Source organism: Pleurodeles waltl, chromosome 4_1, assembly GCF_031143425.1.
Source record: "Pleurodeles waltl isolate 20211129_DDA chromosome 4_1, aPleWal1.hap1.20221129, whole genome shotgun sequence".
NCBI lineage: Eukaryota > Metazoa > Chordata > Amphibia > Caudata > Salamandridae > Pleurodeles > Pleurodeles waltl.
In genome coordinates this window covers 773,891,475-773,908,186 of record NC_090442.1, presented here as the reverse complement: position 1 = coordinate 773,908,186, position 16,712 = coordinate 773,891,475, and the positions used below count along the sequence as shown (strand labels likewise).

At 42.9% G+C, this 16,712-nt stretch overlaps 1 protein-coding gene across 1 annotated transcript in view; it reads right to left on the bottom strand.

Moving 5' to 3' along the window:
- Window positions 1-16,712, bottom strand: part of NCAPH2 (non-SMC condensin II complex subunit H2) — a 177,826-nt gene that overhangs the window by 46,140 nt on the left and 114,974 nt on the right. Inside the window, exons 15-17 of the mRNA XM_069229446.1 lie at window positions 16,518-16,588; window positions 16,191-16,317; window positions 674-751 (exon numbers count right to left, since the gene is read on the bottom strand). Of these exons, the coding sequence (XP_069085547.1) occupies window positions 674-751; window positions 16,191-16,317; window positions 16,518-16,588 (276 nt within the window). The remainder of the gene's footprint in view (window positions 1-673; window positions 752-16,190; window positions 16,318-16,517; window positions 16,589-16,712) is intronic.

The following is a 16,712-nucleotide window of genomic DNA, read 5'->3' as shown; positions in this document are numbered from 1 at the left end:
GATGCCTCAATATATATAAAGATACCTGCTACTTTTATAAATTGGTGTGGGTCTCTTGAGTTGTGTGTCTCCTTTAATGACTATTGTATGAATGGATGTCTTGCACTCCTCTGTACTAAGCCGAAGGCTGGTCGACCACACTACCCTTAAATAGAGCACGTTAAGATTGCATAGCTACCCTTGTCCACTCACTGGGGAACCCCTAGACCCTTTAGGCGGTATGTACATATAAAATAAATGGCCAGCTTCCTACTGGGAGCACCTTGTCATGCAGCCGGCAATGGCATTCTGCACGAGGTTGATGCTAGGTCCCTTAGAGTGCCACACATTGTGCTGCAGCTCTTAGGGACCCTCTTTAGTACTTAGGCTCTAGGTACTGGGGTACCACTTACTAGGGACTAACAGAGATGCTGAAGGGGCATTTCCACTTAGGGATCAAGTGACCAGGTGTCTTGTTTTGGGGAAGTAACACTGGCATTAGGGACCTGGTTAGCAGGAATCTAGTGCACTTCAATCAAAGCTGCATCAAAAAACGGGCAAAAGTGTGTGTGTTCTAAGTAACTACTCTCTCCATAAAGTCATTTCTTTCTGCATGGGGGTGCTGCAATAGAGCAAAGTATGTTAAAGGAATAAAGAGCTATTCCAGAAGTGTTCTGGATTGGCATTAACTTACCTGTGCCACCTAAACCAGCATTGGACACACGGTGGGATGGCAAATCACAGGCTAGGTCTTCATGATCCGAGAAATCATCTAAATGGAAAAAGAATGAAGTTTGTTAAAGGCGTTTTCTAAAGAGATCACACTGATAAGAATGTATTTCTTCAACGAGATGGAAATGGTGACTTGATCATTCCCTAGAAGAATGAAATCTTGGACAGGGACTTGCTCAATGATTGCTATAAGAATGTAGGGGACAGATGAAAAGGAAACCGCAAAAGGGGCACATGTGCATTTCAAAATAAAAAAGTTTTTAGTGTGTGATGAAATGGCATGAGCAATGGTCAAGTATAGGGCAATGTATATTGGCTGAATAATACAATTCACAAGGCTCTGCTCTATACGGTGCTTCCAAACACCTGCAGAGTGGATTACATCAACTCTAGTTCTTTGTACCGTTTCAGTTAATATATTGTTATGCTGTATGCTTGCAGATATGCTGGGAGCAGTTGTAGGATTCTTTTGGAACAAATGTCATTTGCTGTCAATATCCAGCCAATATATTAAGTTACAGAGTAATAAGGAACAAAGCTACCATAAAAGATTTTCCCTTTTCCCTGATGCACAGGCACTGTCAGATTCTGTATGATGTGCACTTTCCAGCCCTAAAACTGAGCTGTGAATTCTATGAGATACTGTACCACGAGTCAGCTCATTGTGCAGTTGTTGGAACTAAAGTTCTCTGCATACTTTGCAGAGCCGTGCTGCCTGCCCTTGAGCATTTTTCTGGTTTGCTATGTGTTCTCCTCTCAGGGAGTACAAGGATTCTAAGACATCAGATAGGGCTCTCTTGTCAAGACAGGCACTCAAATTGCACCTCTCTTTCAGACTCTGGTTACTGCCCTCTCCATCCAGGTTACCAGAGACTGACTGTAGCATTCAACCATAGTCAGGGGAATCAAGCTGTTTTATCTCCTTGTGAACTCTGTGCCACTGGAGTCTTTGGGCACTATGACAGGGACATACAATGAATTTGGGTGTGCTGTGTGTAGAGAACATGTGTTTCACTGGGTAAGGATGAACTGATGGGCAGTGGACTTGCTGTAAACGAAGCTGGTAATTGTTCTGCTGGAAATTCAAGTTCCCAGTTTCCTTCCTCAATCCTCACTGAGGCCTGGGCAGCTAGCCTTCTCCTTCCCCCTGTTTAGCTCAGGTTACCCACCACGAGGATGAATAATACCTCTCTGCCCATAGGAATGGTTGCCACTCATGCCAATGTTAGGACTAAAGACTGGACTCATGTGAAGACAGGATCATGTCTACTATACGATCATGCTGGGCATCAGCATTCAGCAAGGATGACTTTGCATCAGCCAAGTACAGAACTCAGCTGATTACAGACATCTTTTAGTTCTAGCTGTGGTACAACATCTGCACCGGAGAACTACAACACTACAGTCAGCTGTCCAGGACAAGCAGTATGCCTGCAAGGTACAGGGAAAGCCAAATGACCGTTCCGCAACAAGGGCGAGTTGGTCTTCGGCCATGCTCCTCCACCAACACTTAGCACAGCAAGAAAAATGCATGCATCTCCTGTGTTCAGGCCTGTGACCAGTACTAGGTGTTCCTCTGCCTGTGAGCACTCCTTCTATGAAAAAATGCGACTGTGAACCATGGGTCCAAGATAGCAGCCCCTCACCTATTGCAATCTAGAAAAATGTGTTTTAGCTGTACTGGCTCTTGGACCAGCCAGAATTCCCTAAACTTAGCTCAATGAGTATTGGACTAGTAAAACCCCAGTTTACAGTGCCCTGCAAGAAGCACCCCTAACTAGACTCCTCCTGCGTGTCTACAAGGGTGGTGGTCCCTTTGTTACCTAAAGGGGTCAGCTGGCAGTCTAGTCCTGGCCCCTTGATATACCTCCATAAAAAAATTGTTGTCTAGAGATTTATTTTTGATTTGTGTTTTAGTATCATTTGAGAAATAATTTAGCTTGGGTAGATATTGCTAATCCGGGCCGATTTTTTCTAGACAACATTTTTTGAAATGGCGGATTGATGTAATATTTCAGGAATCATGAGACCTATATACTTCATTTTGGTGTCAAAACATAACTCCTCAGAGCAACCCTTCTGCCATTTTCCACAACGGCGGCTCTATATTAATGTGTTTTAGTCATCAAATTGGTAATTTACTTTAATATTGTTTTTGTTTCAGGTTTTCCGTTGATTCAAATTCGTAAACATTAGTGAAGCAGATGGTAGCAGAGTATCTATCTCATGACAGAGTGTCCTTCGACAAAGAAAAAATTATCAAATGTCAAACTAATCCGAAAGAAAAGCTAATATCAACTGCGGCTGGAGAGAAGAGAGTTTGAGATGCTGCAGAAATACGGCAAGACTAGGTTCACAAAAGATTGAAACTGAAGGGCAAAGAGGATCAAATATTTTTGCAAAATAACAACAAGTGCTACAAGTCGTATACAAAGGTAAAAAGTCTGGGGAAAAAAAATGGTAAAAAAAATAACAGAAACCAGTGAATCATTACAAGAATCTGAGTCTTCTGAGAAAGTGACAACAACCCAATCCAATGCCCGTCCATTTAGAAGATCGATGGCTATCCCTCGTCCACCCCCAACAACTGTTCCGAAAGCAGAGAATCTTCAATGTGTTATCTGTGGTTTAGGAAAACCAAGGGTAAAGGGATTGACAAAAGAACAAAGTTCAGAGTATGAGAGTACCAAAGAGCATACATGTTTTTATTTGCAGCTAGTTCCTTCCAAGATGACGTTTTCAGCCCCGTAGCTGATCTAAACAGCGAAGTGAATGCATTTGCAGCGCATTTGTATGCTCACCTGAACTGCATGCTTGCATACATTTGAAAATATGAATGTACAATGAGCTCCCAGCAGCAATGTAACCGCCAGCCTTCAGTTACGTTTGCAAGGTTTGAAAAAGCAAATTAAGTTTTAAAGCCACTCTTGAATGCTGGCTCTGGGTTCACACTCAGTGAGATCAAATAAATAATGGTCAACATTGATGAAACTGTATTGATCCATAATAATGGAAGTAAGATTTTTCTGGTGTAAATGCACAGAGTTTGCTTTTATCAGTCTAACAAAAAGAATGAGCCACATATGGTGTTCTCAGCTGATTTGACTCCTGAAGTTCTTGCTGCCAAAATAAGATCACAGGATGCAGTAAAATCAGCAGGAACCATTTTAAGAAATGTCCTGAAAGATCTAGATTTTGGACTTAATGACACATTTGTGATGCACCAGAACTCCGCAAATCATGGAAGTCAACAAGAATTCCTGATGTTGTCCAGCCCACGCAATCTATGACAAGTGCAAACATGATACTGCCATGGTTCTTTTTACAAGACTGTACCAATGAAGTAGCTGCTTGAAAACAAGCTGTGTCAGCTGTAGGCATAAACAAATGAAGCTGCAATCTTATAACCCAACTGCCTTGCCAACGTGTGCAAAATCACTGCAAGCCATCGACACACGTCCTAGTCTACCAGAAAATTTCAAAGTGGCTGAGAACATGGATCTTCTTCTAACTGATGCTGCAGTCCACAAAGCTGATGTAACTGAATTTATCACATCGCTCATTTAGTGCGGACTGAAGGATGAAGAAAAGTCAGTTCCTCTGTGGGCTTCAATTCATGCTCTGATCTCCCAGAATACCGTCCAACTAAAGAAGGTTGGGCTTTTACCTGTAATGCCATCTCCAGTCATAAACTATGCAACAGTATACACAGCTCTAAAAAAAAATCCAAAACGTGTCTGCTCAGCTTGAAGGCCAACCTATCCTGCCAATTTTCTGGGATGGTGTTTTCTGTATTGTAGCTGACATGTTTAGGAGCAATCTAGTAGAATCTGATGATCTTTATCCAGTAATGGGGGTTTTCCACATGACAAAAGTTGTGTTGTGGTATGCAGGAAGTTCTCAATGGATGTGGCACAGATGATACACTTACTGAGGCTAAAAGATTTGGACGCAAAACTGTTCAGTCAGTACTGAGCGGAACTATTTATGTACATTCGTTACAAGGTATGCTCATCATATCTGAGGCTACATAAACATTGCATTGGAATGCTTTCTGGAACAAGAATAACAAATTAGGTTTTGCATATCTTCTCTCAGAAGTAAGCAAGGCACAGGGTGCACTTCATTCAAACCACATAATGCAAAGCCAGGCAATGTTCAATATATCAGTTCAAAATCAGAAAACCAAGTTTGTAGAGTTTGTCAAGTAATGTGAAAAAAAATCTGAACTTTGCAAGTACAGGGGAAATGATTTACACATAACAACTCTTTTGAAAACGTGGTACATGCTGATCGGGAACGTGATTGGAAGCTGCATGTGAAGACTGTGAAGTAACTGATTACTGTGTTTCACTAATTTTATTGCATAAACTACCTGAGATATGGTTCATGGTATACGAAAAGAGTGAAAAAGCTAGAGGTGGAAAAACCATACCTCTACAGAAAATGAATTCAAAGACGTTTAAGGTGAAACAGAGGGAAGGTTCAATGCTGTGGCTCCAGATATGAAACTGGAACAGACGATCCAGAGATCACAAAAAAGCTTCGAGAGGATTGTTGGTCAGACACATAAAAGTGAATAGGTTGCTCAATGGCAGCTAGTTTACCATGAAGTCCTTTCTATTTGCAATGTTTTCAGAGAGATGACAAATTCAAAATTAATGGACCATTGTGAAACTGTTCCTCACTACAAACTTGTGGAAAAGAGAGGGGAACGTTTTAATAAACAGGTTGACAGCCTTCTTCATTTCATGCAGCAGCAAGGAAACACCTTTGATATGACTGAACCTGTGGAGCTACACAACTTTGTGACCAAACAATATCTGGACAATGATATAAAGACATGTCTACAAGATGTCCTGGAACAAGGATCAAAACTATATGCAGAACTGAAGCAGGAGAGATTTGTACTGAAAGAGAAAAGGCTGTTAGGCATAATCACTAAAGCTAAACGCCTATGCTTTAATTGCCGTAATAAGAGTTTCGTCCAACCAGCCACTACAAAACAGGTTACAAAAAAAACAACTTTCCCAAGCACAGAGAGAGATGGATGTAGCAAAAGAAAGGGGTGAATTTATCAAGGACATTCTGTCGCATGATCTTCTTCCAACTAATGCATTATTTGATGGAGATGCTGCAACCAAACCAGTGAAGCAAAAACTCGTACAAGAGATCGAAAAAACCTTTCACTTGAAGAGTTTCAATTCGAAAAGGTGTTCCTATTGAAAACTGCTGTTGTGGACTATATGTTACAATTGAGAATGGTCAAGATTTCATCCATGCTATCTTGAACTGTATGTCAAAGAATTTGAGAGAAATTGACGAAATGTCTACAAGTGGAATAATTGACCTTGCCTGCATCAAAAATCTGACACCTATACCTGTGCAACTTGATAAATTCTGGTCCTCAACATCAAACAAGATGAACTTCGAAATGTTAACTCTGAATTTCCAAATATTGCAAGTGGAATAATTGTCAATGAGGAGTTGGTGCCTGCAGAGATCTATCCAAAACGTACGGCCCATATTGTTCAAGAACTTAAATTGGAAGAAGCTGACCTTCGTGCTGTGCCACATACTGACTGGGCTGTTCTAATTGGTTCCAATCGAGTAATTGTTCTGTCAAATGACACAGGTGTTATTATTGTGCTACTTAGATGTGTTGCAATGTTCATAACTCAAGGATTGTCAGAGTTATGGATACGTTATGGAACAGGCGAGAAAGTACACTTAATCCTGCTTCATATTCTGTACAAGATACTTGACCCAGAGATGCCCGGTTTTCTTATCAAGGCAAATATTCTTACAGGTGATGATACTATGAGCAAAACTGGAACAAAGCTAGGAGCTTTAACTGCTGAACCTGTGAAGTTTCTAAAAGGATTTGCAGAGACAGAAGATTAATGTGAGTTTAAAGACGTAGAAAAATACCTTGTGTGTGTGTGGAAAATGAGTTCTGACTGTCACATCTGACTATCTTCGGTACAGTGAGTTCAAGAGATCAGTCCTGCTAAATGACCTTCTACAGACGTCATATTCTGTGAGTGGACATATTAAAAGAGCTTTCAACTTGATCAGAAGATGTGTAAATGCTTTGATCATGCATATGTAGAGAAAGATCCGTGTGAATTTGGTTGGGAAGATATTGATGGGGTGATAAAACCAATGAAATTTCTAAAGCCTCTACCCACAGAACTTACACGTACATGTACTTGTAAAACCTGTGCTGCAAAGAGGTGCCCCTGTAGATATGCTCTTCTCAAATGTTTAACATTTTGCAAATGTACCATGAGCTATGAACTATGAAAATGTGTTTAAAACAGGCGTGAAACATTTTGTTTCATATTCAGATCATAAACAGTGTCTGGTGTATACATAAAAGGATTAAAAACCATTATTATTTGTTTCATTTCTATATTTGTCTTTTTTCCTCTATTATAGCCGCAATTTTGGAAAATGGCGAAAGGGTTGCTCTGACAAGTTATTTTCTGTCTCTGTAACACTACTTGACCCCCAAAACCTATGTTTTGACACCAAAATGAAGTATATAGGTGTCCTAGTTCCTGAAATATTTCATCAACACTGCAACACATCCGCCATTTTGAAAAATGTCATTAAGAAAAATTCAGCTCAGAACAGCAATGTTTACCCAATCTAAATTATTTCTCTAATGATCCAAAAACAGAGATCATAAATTAAAATCTCTGGACAACAATTTTGTTTTACAGAGGTATATTAGGGGGCTGGGATTAGTCTAGGGACTCTTGGATGTCACAGTAGGTACATTACTCGCATTTCATAACTGAAAGATAACCACAAGCTACTGAAACAAAATCACTGCAATACAAACATAAATATTGTTACTTTAGCTTGAAGTGCAGCACTATGTTACATTGCTTTAGTTACTCAATTTCAGTCCCATGAGAGTAGAGGAGAGCACATTCCTTTTGGCTGATTTTGCTCCATGCCGCTGTATAGAGGTTTATGACCATCGTCTTAGGCAATCATTATCCATGGATTACAATATTAACTGTTTCTTTGTGCTTTTACACTTTTTGGGAGCATAACTCTGGCCTACAAGGTAAAGACTTCTGGTTTTCACTTAGTTTCACAAGCGGTGTATGTTTTCTACACCATTAAAATACTTCTCTTTTTATAAAGTAAACCACTGACTCTGAATAAGTACTTGTAAAACAGAGAGATCAATTTCAGTTTAAATACAACAGTATTTTGGTACCAGGACACCCGTGGTAAATGACATTAGTTTTAACAGCAGGCACCCACTAACCACAACTAGTCTTGAACTCCAGGAAAAGGTTCACAATATGGCATTTTTGGACAGCTGATGTAATTCTTTTTTTTTAAACATTTCTTTTTACTGGCATTTTGGATATAACATAAAAGGTCGTATACAGCAATGTCAAACATTTCACAGACCTACATAACAACACCATCTCTTTGTGCTTCTGACCCATACTTATGCTAGAAATCAGTTTTTGTTTTGGGCTTGGCACGACCGGTGACATGCCCACACAGTCTGTCCAAGATGAAGCAGACTGCTTAACACACTGCTAGATGTAAAACACCCATCTCTAGCAATAGTTCTCCAAAGAGAACACCCTTTCTAAATTCACAGCAGAATCTGAAGAGTAGTGACTATAATTGCAGGTTAACAGATGTTCTCATTCTGTCATTGAAGATGTAGGCCAGAGGTATTTTTTTAAATTTCTTACAACCCTAACTCTATTTAAATTAAGCAAAAACGAAAAGAAGCAAAGCAGCAATCGACTGTGCACACAGTTAGACTGGATACTGTCTGGTTCGTATTTCCTTGCCTGCAGGATACCATGATTTGTACTTACAACAACATTCAATCTTGTCCACCAGGTTCTATTGCCCTAAGAGGACTCCCCTAAAAATTGCCTACAGCCTGCCATTGAACACTGTGTCATGGTGCAAGCCTTGGGTGAAAACACAGCATGGCACACACATTGTGTACCATGCCCCTCCTCACTGCATCTAAGTATATGCAAGTCACCCCTACAGCAGGCCTTACAGCCTTAAGGCAGGGTGCATTATACTTGATTTGAGAGCACATCTGCATGAGCAGATATGCCCCTGGGGTGTCTAGTTTGATTACTAGGTATTGCAAGTTTACAGGGAAACCATCTTAGGGTATGTTCTGGACACTCGTCTTTATGAGTTACCAAGCTACATAATGGCTCCATTGAAACCTATAGTGTTTGTTATCAAACACCTTGTCTTAGTAAATCCAGACTGAGCAAGCCTTGGATTTATTATGACATGCACCCAGTGGGCACCTTAGAGGTGCCCCCTGATACCTACCAGACCCTTTGTGTGTTGGTGGACTCGTACCAACCAATCTGCCACCACAAACATGTTTCTGACCCATCAGGAAGAGAGAACCAGCCCTTTCAGAGGCCAGAAACAACGCCTGCTCCGGAGACTAGTGAATCTGCATACCAAGTCCAGGGACCCCGACGCCTTTGGTATGCGACCCTGGCTTCCCCACACCTTGCCCCGAGGCCAATTTGGCACCAGGACATGAGAGGAAAATAGCTATGCAGGTATGTCTGGTGCACTACCAGGCTAGCCACATCCCTAAAGTCAGCAGCCTGATGTGCTCCATGAAAGAAGAGTTCCACCATCTTGCTTTTGGTGGAACTAGGGATTCTGGGAAAGGGTTATGCCCACTGTAGGAGGCTGGCTTTGCGTGTGGTTGACAGGTATGATGTTTGCACCTAATACCAAGTCCAAGCAATCCTTATTACTAAGTGTCTAGTAAGCCGGGGCTCTCTACAGGTAGCTGTGGTGAGCAGCCAAGACTTATCTAGGAGGAGTGTGAAGCACTTGCAATACCACAGTAGTCACACAGCAACTTATCTCACATGAAAGGATCCACAAAGTGTTGCAAAAATAAAGGCAGCAGCAGCAACAGGTAGCTCTATGACTCCCATATATCTCAGTAAAATGGCCCCACCTTACAAGGTTGAGGATGACATTTACAAGTGGTTCACTGACTTTGAGAGGGCCTGTAAGGTACAGAGGGTCCCTAAAAGGCATTGGGCCTCCATCTTGTGACTTTCCTTTTCTGACAAAGGCAGGGACAAACTCCTCACTGTCAGGGAGGAAGATGCAGACAATTATCAAGCACTTAAGAATGCACTCCGTGATGGATCTGGGTTAACCACAGCGGAATATAGAATTAAATTCAGGGAGACTAGGAAAAAGTCCTCCCAGGATTGGGTAGATTTTGTGGACAGCTCGGTCAAGTACCTGGAAGGCTGGTTGCATGGCAGCAATGTGCATGATTATCAGGGCTTGTACAATCTTCTTGTGAGAGAGCACATGCTTAATAATTACATATCTGATAAGCTGCATCAGTATCTGGTGGACTCAGATCTGACCTCTCCCCAAGAATTGGGAAAGATGGCAGACAAGTGGGTTTGCACCAGGGTGAGTAGGAAAACTCCCAGAGGGGGTGACCAAAAGAAGAAGGATTCTTCCAAGAACAAGGACAAAGGTGGGGATAAATCGAAAGAAAAGAAGGAGTCTTCATCAGGCCCACAAAACTCTTCAGGGGGTGGGCCCACCTCACACAAAAAACCCTGGTACTACATCTGTACAAAAAGGCCACAGGGCAGGTGACAGCACCTGTCCCAAAAAGAGCACCGAGCCTGCTACTACCACTTCTACCCCAAGGGGCCCTAGCAGTAGCATTTAAATGGTAGTAGTAGTCAGTCCAAGAGTGTAGCTGGGCTCACCCAGGGAACTGCAGTGGGCTCTGGGTTAGTCAGAGAGACCACTGAGGCAGTTTTGGTCTCTGAGGGTGGTATTGACCTTGCCACCCTAGCTGCTTGTCACTTTAATATGGATAAGTGCAGGCAGCATACCCTTAGCAATGGTGTTGAGGCTGAGGCCTACAGAGACACATGCCAGTGTCACAATGGTGACTGAAAAACTGGTGTCATCTGAACATCACCTACTTGGTCACACAACAAGTTACCGACGCTCACAGCTCACAACAACAGTCAGTTCCACCCCATGGCTCGTGATGACCTGTTTGTGTGTGTATGTGTGCGTGGCGGTGGCAAAGAAAGTTGTGGTATCCACTGACCTACCTGGAGAATGTCTGTTGGGTAATGATTTGGAGGCTTCAGCTTGGGCTGAGGTGGAGTTGGAAGCCCATGCAGCAATGCTGGGTATCCCTGGGCACATCTTTGCTTTAAAAAGAGCACAGGCTAAGAAACAGGGAGAGCAAGGAGCCCTGCAGCCTGGACAAATGGCCCAGGAAGCTTCCACAAAGAGATGCATGCAGGGTAAGAAGTTACCCCCTGTTCAGGCTTCTGATTAGGATCCCACTCATGAGGGAGAGGGACCTACCCCTTGAGTGGAACCTACACCAGAGGAGCTTAAAGCTGATACAGCTGAGCTCTTAGGTGCAAGCGGACCCATCAGGGAGGAACTCAGCCTAGAACAGAAGTCTTGTCCTACACTAGAAAGTCCGAGGCAGCAAGCTGCAGCTCAGGAAGCATGAGATGTCAGTAGGACTCATAGGGTCTACTGGGACAATAACCTCCTCTATTCTGAGGCAAGGGACCCCAAACCTGGGGCACCAGGAGGCTAGTCATTCCTGAAAGGTTTAGGGACTTTTTATTGACCTTGGCACATGATATTACCCTTGCAGGCCATTTGGGGCAAAGCAAGACTTGGGACAGACTTGTCCCTCATTTTCACTGGCCCCAATTGTTTGACGATAAAGGAGTTTCTTTGCTCCTGTGTTACATGTCAAGCCAGTGGCAAGACAGGTGGCACTCCAAAGGCCCCCCCTAATTCTACTACCAGTGGTTGGGGTACCGTTGAGAGAGTAGGAGTGGACATTGTTGGGCCCCTAGACCCTCCAACTGCATCTGCGAACAGGTTCAGACTGGTGGTTGTAGACCATGCCCTTAGGTACCCAGAGGCAATTATCCTTAGGATCACTACAGCTCCTGCAGCGGCCAAGGCCCTAATGGGAAACTTTTCCAGGGTAGGTTTTCCTAAGGAGGTGGAATCAGACAGAGGTGCCAACTTAATGTCAGCATACCTTAAAGCCACGTGGAAGGAGTCTGATGTAACATATAAATTCACCAAGCCTTACCATCCACAAATGGGTTAGTTGAGAGATTCAACAAAACCCTCAAAGGCATGATCATGGGACTCTCAGAGAAACTCAGGAGGAGATGGGATGTCCAATTGCCTTGCCTCTTCTTTGCCTACAGGGAAGTTCCACAGAAGGGAGTGGGCTATAGCCCCTTTGAGCTTTTGTTTGAACATTCTACTAGGGGTCCACTTGCCTTTGTGAGGGAGGGTTGGGAGCAACCTCCCCCCCCCCCCCAAAAAAAAAAACAGGACTAGCCAAGAACTGCAAACACAGTGGCATAACCAAAAGGCTGTGCTGACTGTTTACCAGCCAGGACAGAAAGGGTTGGTCCTTGAGCTTGTGACTCCCAGGGCACTCCAAGATAAGTGGAGTGGTCCTCACACTAGTGTGGAGAAGCAAGGTGAAATCACCTACCAACCAAGACAGAGAGTACAATCACTTGGGGGTCCTGGTTAAAAAGGATCCCACTGAAAACAGTCTAAGCACACTGATAACAGGCAAAAGGTGGGAGTATCCATGCCTAAAAGAGTGACTGTCCTACACCCACTCCCCAAAGGATGTGGTTGTATACGGGGTGTAGTCACCCCAAGAGTAAGTAGCCCATTGGCTACTACTCCACACTCCCCCTAATTTGAGTATTTAGGTGACCCCCTGACACCAGGAGAACAGATTTGTCTGACAAAAGAAGAAGGACCAAGAAGAGCAGAAGAAGCTAGAACTGCGGACTGCTGGTGGACTTTGGTGCGAAAGCCTGCCTGCTTGCCTGCTTACCTGCTCCTGTCCCGACAATCTCAAAAACCTGACTCGCCCTGCAGTTGTGAATCCTCCAAAAGCCTCAGAGGGCCTCCAGCACTTCACCAAGCCATCAGGATCTCCCATGAAGCGGAGGAGCCTGTTCCCTGCACCTTGCAGGCACCATCAGCAATGTGCAGCACACTGTTCTGCTGACCACCGGGTCCACTGACACAGCAGCTGCCCAGGAGGAGGTCACTGTGTTCCAGAAGGTCAGATCCGTCTCCCCACCAAGTGAGAAGATGCATGGACCCACTAGAAGTCCTGTGCACCGATACCCGGGGTACCAGACCCTTGCAGCAATCAAAGCTCGTTTGAAAGTCCAATCTGGACTCCAACATCGCAACCGAAGACCAGCCTCCACTAGACATCAACAACACAGAGGACATCACAGAGTGGTTCAACTGCCCTATTTTGTCACCTTCCTGCAGGTCGACCCAGGAACTGTGGGTGCCTTGATGCAGGAGCACCAGACTACCAAAACATGCTGCCACCAAGCTCCACGGCCCGTGTCCATGACAACTGACAGTATTCCCTTGCTCTCAGGATCTCTACCAACCAAGACTCCTGTTGGGAGCTCCCGTACTTCTCCCCAAGTCCCCCTTCGCAGCATTTTTCCAGGTCCTCCCCCTCCCCACCCCCTCCAATCGCCAACTATGCAGTGTGCAAGGCACCTGACTCGACCAGCACCACTGCACCAGGATGCCCCAAGGCAGGTAAAAGTGTACTGCTAATGTTGTTAGTGACTGTGCTCCCCTAGCACCCTACTAGTTATTGGGGACTCCCGAGAACTGTATGAAAGGACCTCGCAGCAGTAAAAGTACATTCAAATCTTTGCCGCGCGAGAGCGCATTTGAGTAAAATAAAAATTTATACACTGCAACATTACTTATCTTATTTGAAGTTTTTCTGGTGTTGAAACATTCCAATAAAAGTATCTACATTTATCTAAACATTGGTCCTGAGTTTCTTCTCGAGTGTGTGTCTCATTTATTGACTGTGTGTGTTCAACAAATGCTTAGCACCAACCTATGATAAGCCTAAACTGCTGATCCACACTATCACAAAAGAGAGCATTTGGGATTATTAATTTTAACCCCTGTAAACTAATAAAAACGGCCTGGACTATCTGCATAGTGTCCTCTTACATTAGAACGGTACACAGATAGCCAGCTTCCTACACTCTTCCGGTCAAAAGACGTTTAATCAAGGAAGCCCCTTTCTATGACAAAAGAATAGGCCACATTGATATTTAAACTGAAAGGGTCACAGGAGCATAAGGATCACCATATTTAGGCCCAAGATGGCACTGAAGGTCTACCTGGAAAAATCATTATTTTCAACCCCATTAAGAAAAATATAGCTTTAATGACAACTTAATACAATCAATGATTACACAAGTGACTGATCAAGAATAGTACTGAGGTTTTGCTTTTGCCAAATAAAGATGATCAGGAGCAACTACTATTTCTAGGTATGACAAAGGATCTTGAAACTTGTCTTAATGAGCAAATATGCTCTACTGACAGCTGCCTGCTTAGAAAGACTATCTGTTTGCTCTATATTCCCACTGAGTACTGAATTGACAGAGTGATGTTGTGATTTGGAACTAAGGACCGATAATTCTGAGCTTTCTTCCCCAATGGTAACACTGCATCGCCGATGCATGCATATTGAACGTTTGTAGGGGATATCTCTTGATTAATTGGAAAGAAGGTACTGAGAGCTAGAAAGCACCTCTGACTCAAACATAGTGATTAATTAAGGAGGTTGTCTTTTGGTGACTAGAACCATTGCATATTTTATAAGTATTCCATAAATGCCTAATCTCTTGATTAGAATACATAAAGAGCATGATATCGAGTTTTAAGCATTTGTCTGCCAAGTCGGCGAGTGCTCAGCATAATATGCCATAAAGAATGTGTCCTCCTAGTTAGCATAAATCAGTTTTCACTAAACATACAGACATTTCTGAAGGGTTCTCATACAGTCAAAACTTGTTACTGAGGTAAACTGAAAACATCAAACTGTGGAGCAGGGCAACTTGTTCAAATGATTTAAAGTTCTATAAGATAAGGCACTGCATCACCTTCCAAAAAACGGATTCATAGAACGTAAAGATCTTCACTTTTATCTTAGATATGATGCCCTCACAAACATTACTTGTCTATGAACAGTTAAAGAGAACTGTCTGCATTTCTGATAGAACATCAGATTCACTGGGGACTGCAACTGCGCCTGCCAATGAGGTTTTGAACAATCATGTTGTCTGTTGAGGGTTCCTGTAGAAACTTGACAACACAGGTAGTCTTAGAACCTAATGGGTATTGATCTTTATCAGAAAGGAAGTATATTGAACTGGCAATAGTGAATGGACACTACAAAATAAATGTTATGCCAGTGTGTGCATGTCTCAAATTTAGCACGTTCCTATGCATGACATGTGGCTACTTAAGGCACATTTTTTATGGTATCTCGTAATACCAAACTCTGCAGTACATGCTTAACTAATTATCTGGAGGATGCCTTTTATGGGAGGAAATGTCAGTTGTGAATTAAAGACTATGACAAAGTCACCGCGTGCAGTGTATTTCCTCCCAGCCAGAAGGCTGATGATGTACACACTCTCTCAACAGAGTGCAATGGGGGAGTGGTCATTGTTGACCACTCTATGTATATCTTGCCAAGTCCAACTTAACTGCAGAAGCTCTGACAAGCTGATAAAAGATGTACATCAAAACACCGTGTGTAAACTGGAAAGAATTATAGAAGTTTCTGCATTCTCTCCCAATGATCTTTCTTGATTCAACTGAAGAGGGTTGTCGCATTAACTGCAAGTTATGCACATAATCTTTCCTACATAATCATGAAAGGAATCAGTACAATCAACGGCCTCCCTCTTTTTATACCTATTTGGTACATTCACTATGGCAGGCTTAATCTTTTTAGATGCAGGTGCGCTATTTCACTCTTCACGGTCAAGAAAGACACATAATGGCAAAAAAGTAGACTGTGCCAGTGCCTCAAACTCACCTGCCACTGCACGCACTCTGGACACTCACAATGCCCCAAATGCAGATTTTGCTGCACTGAAGCTCCCAAAGTACAGACAGGATACGCTACGATTAAAATGGCCTCACTAGCCTGAAAAGCTCATTGCCTTGAAACAAGCCTTTTCCACTTACATGAAAGATTTTCGTTTTTTACAAAAAACAAAATCATACTTCTCAAATAGAGAAGGACACCAGAGTTGATAGGGCAAGAAAAGTACAAAGATGGCGATTAGCCTGGTATAAGCTATGGTTCAGAATAACATTTTAAAATGTTTCTTCTGCTTAGGACAAAAAAAAGTACCTGAGATCAGTTTTCATGACCTGGAAATATTAGGTGACTATGGATGATGTAAGAGTCCCTAGACGTTTTACTGGGATTTGTTCAGATCCTAATACTGCATTCCATTGGTTGAGTGTTCATCACTCGCACTACCCTTAACTTTCAGACAAATGGAAAGGTATCAGTATACCTGCCAAGCCATCATGATCCAAGTAATCCCCTGCACGGTATTCCTCAATATGATTCAGGTGAAGCTCATCTGCATTCTCCTCTTGCTGCTTCTGAAAGTCCTCTGCCTCCTTCGCAAAGCGGGAACCCTACACAACAAGGATATATGTAAGTGAAAGATATTTCCTGCACATCAACCACCATTCAATTTCTATAGATTTTGGCAGAACACACATACCCCCACATATATACAGCACGACACCATGTTTTTTACCCCACAGCCCATGAATACACAAGCACCCCTGGCTTTGCACCAAAGAACTTCTCCAGTATAAAGCGGTGTGCTTACCATCCTCCTTAGCAGCTGCTTCTGTGCTGCCATCCGTTCCTTTAAGTGCTTCCAATAGAGGACTTCCATATCTATCAGAGAGAAACAAGGACCCGGGTAAATGGATTGTGGACTATAAAAACGCACCTAGACTATGAACAGACCATGAAATGAACTAGCACCTGCACCAAGGGCCCATTTCCCACTGCCAGTACA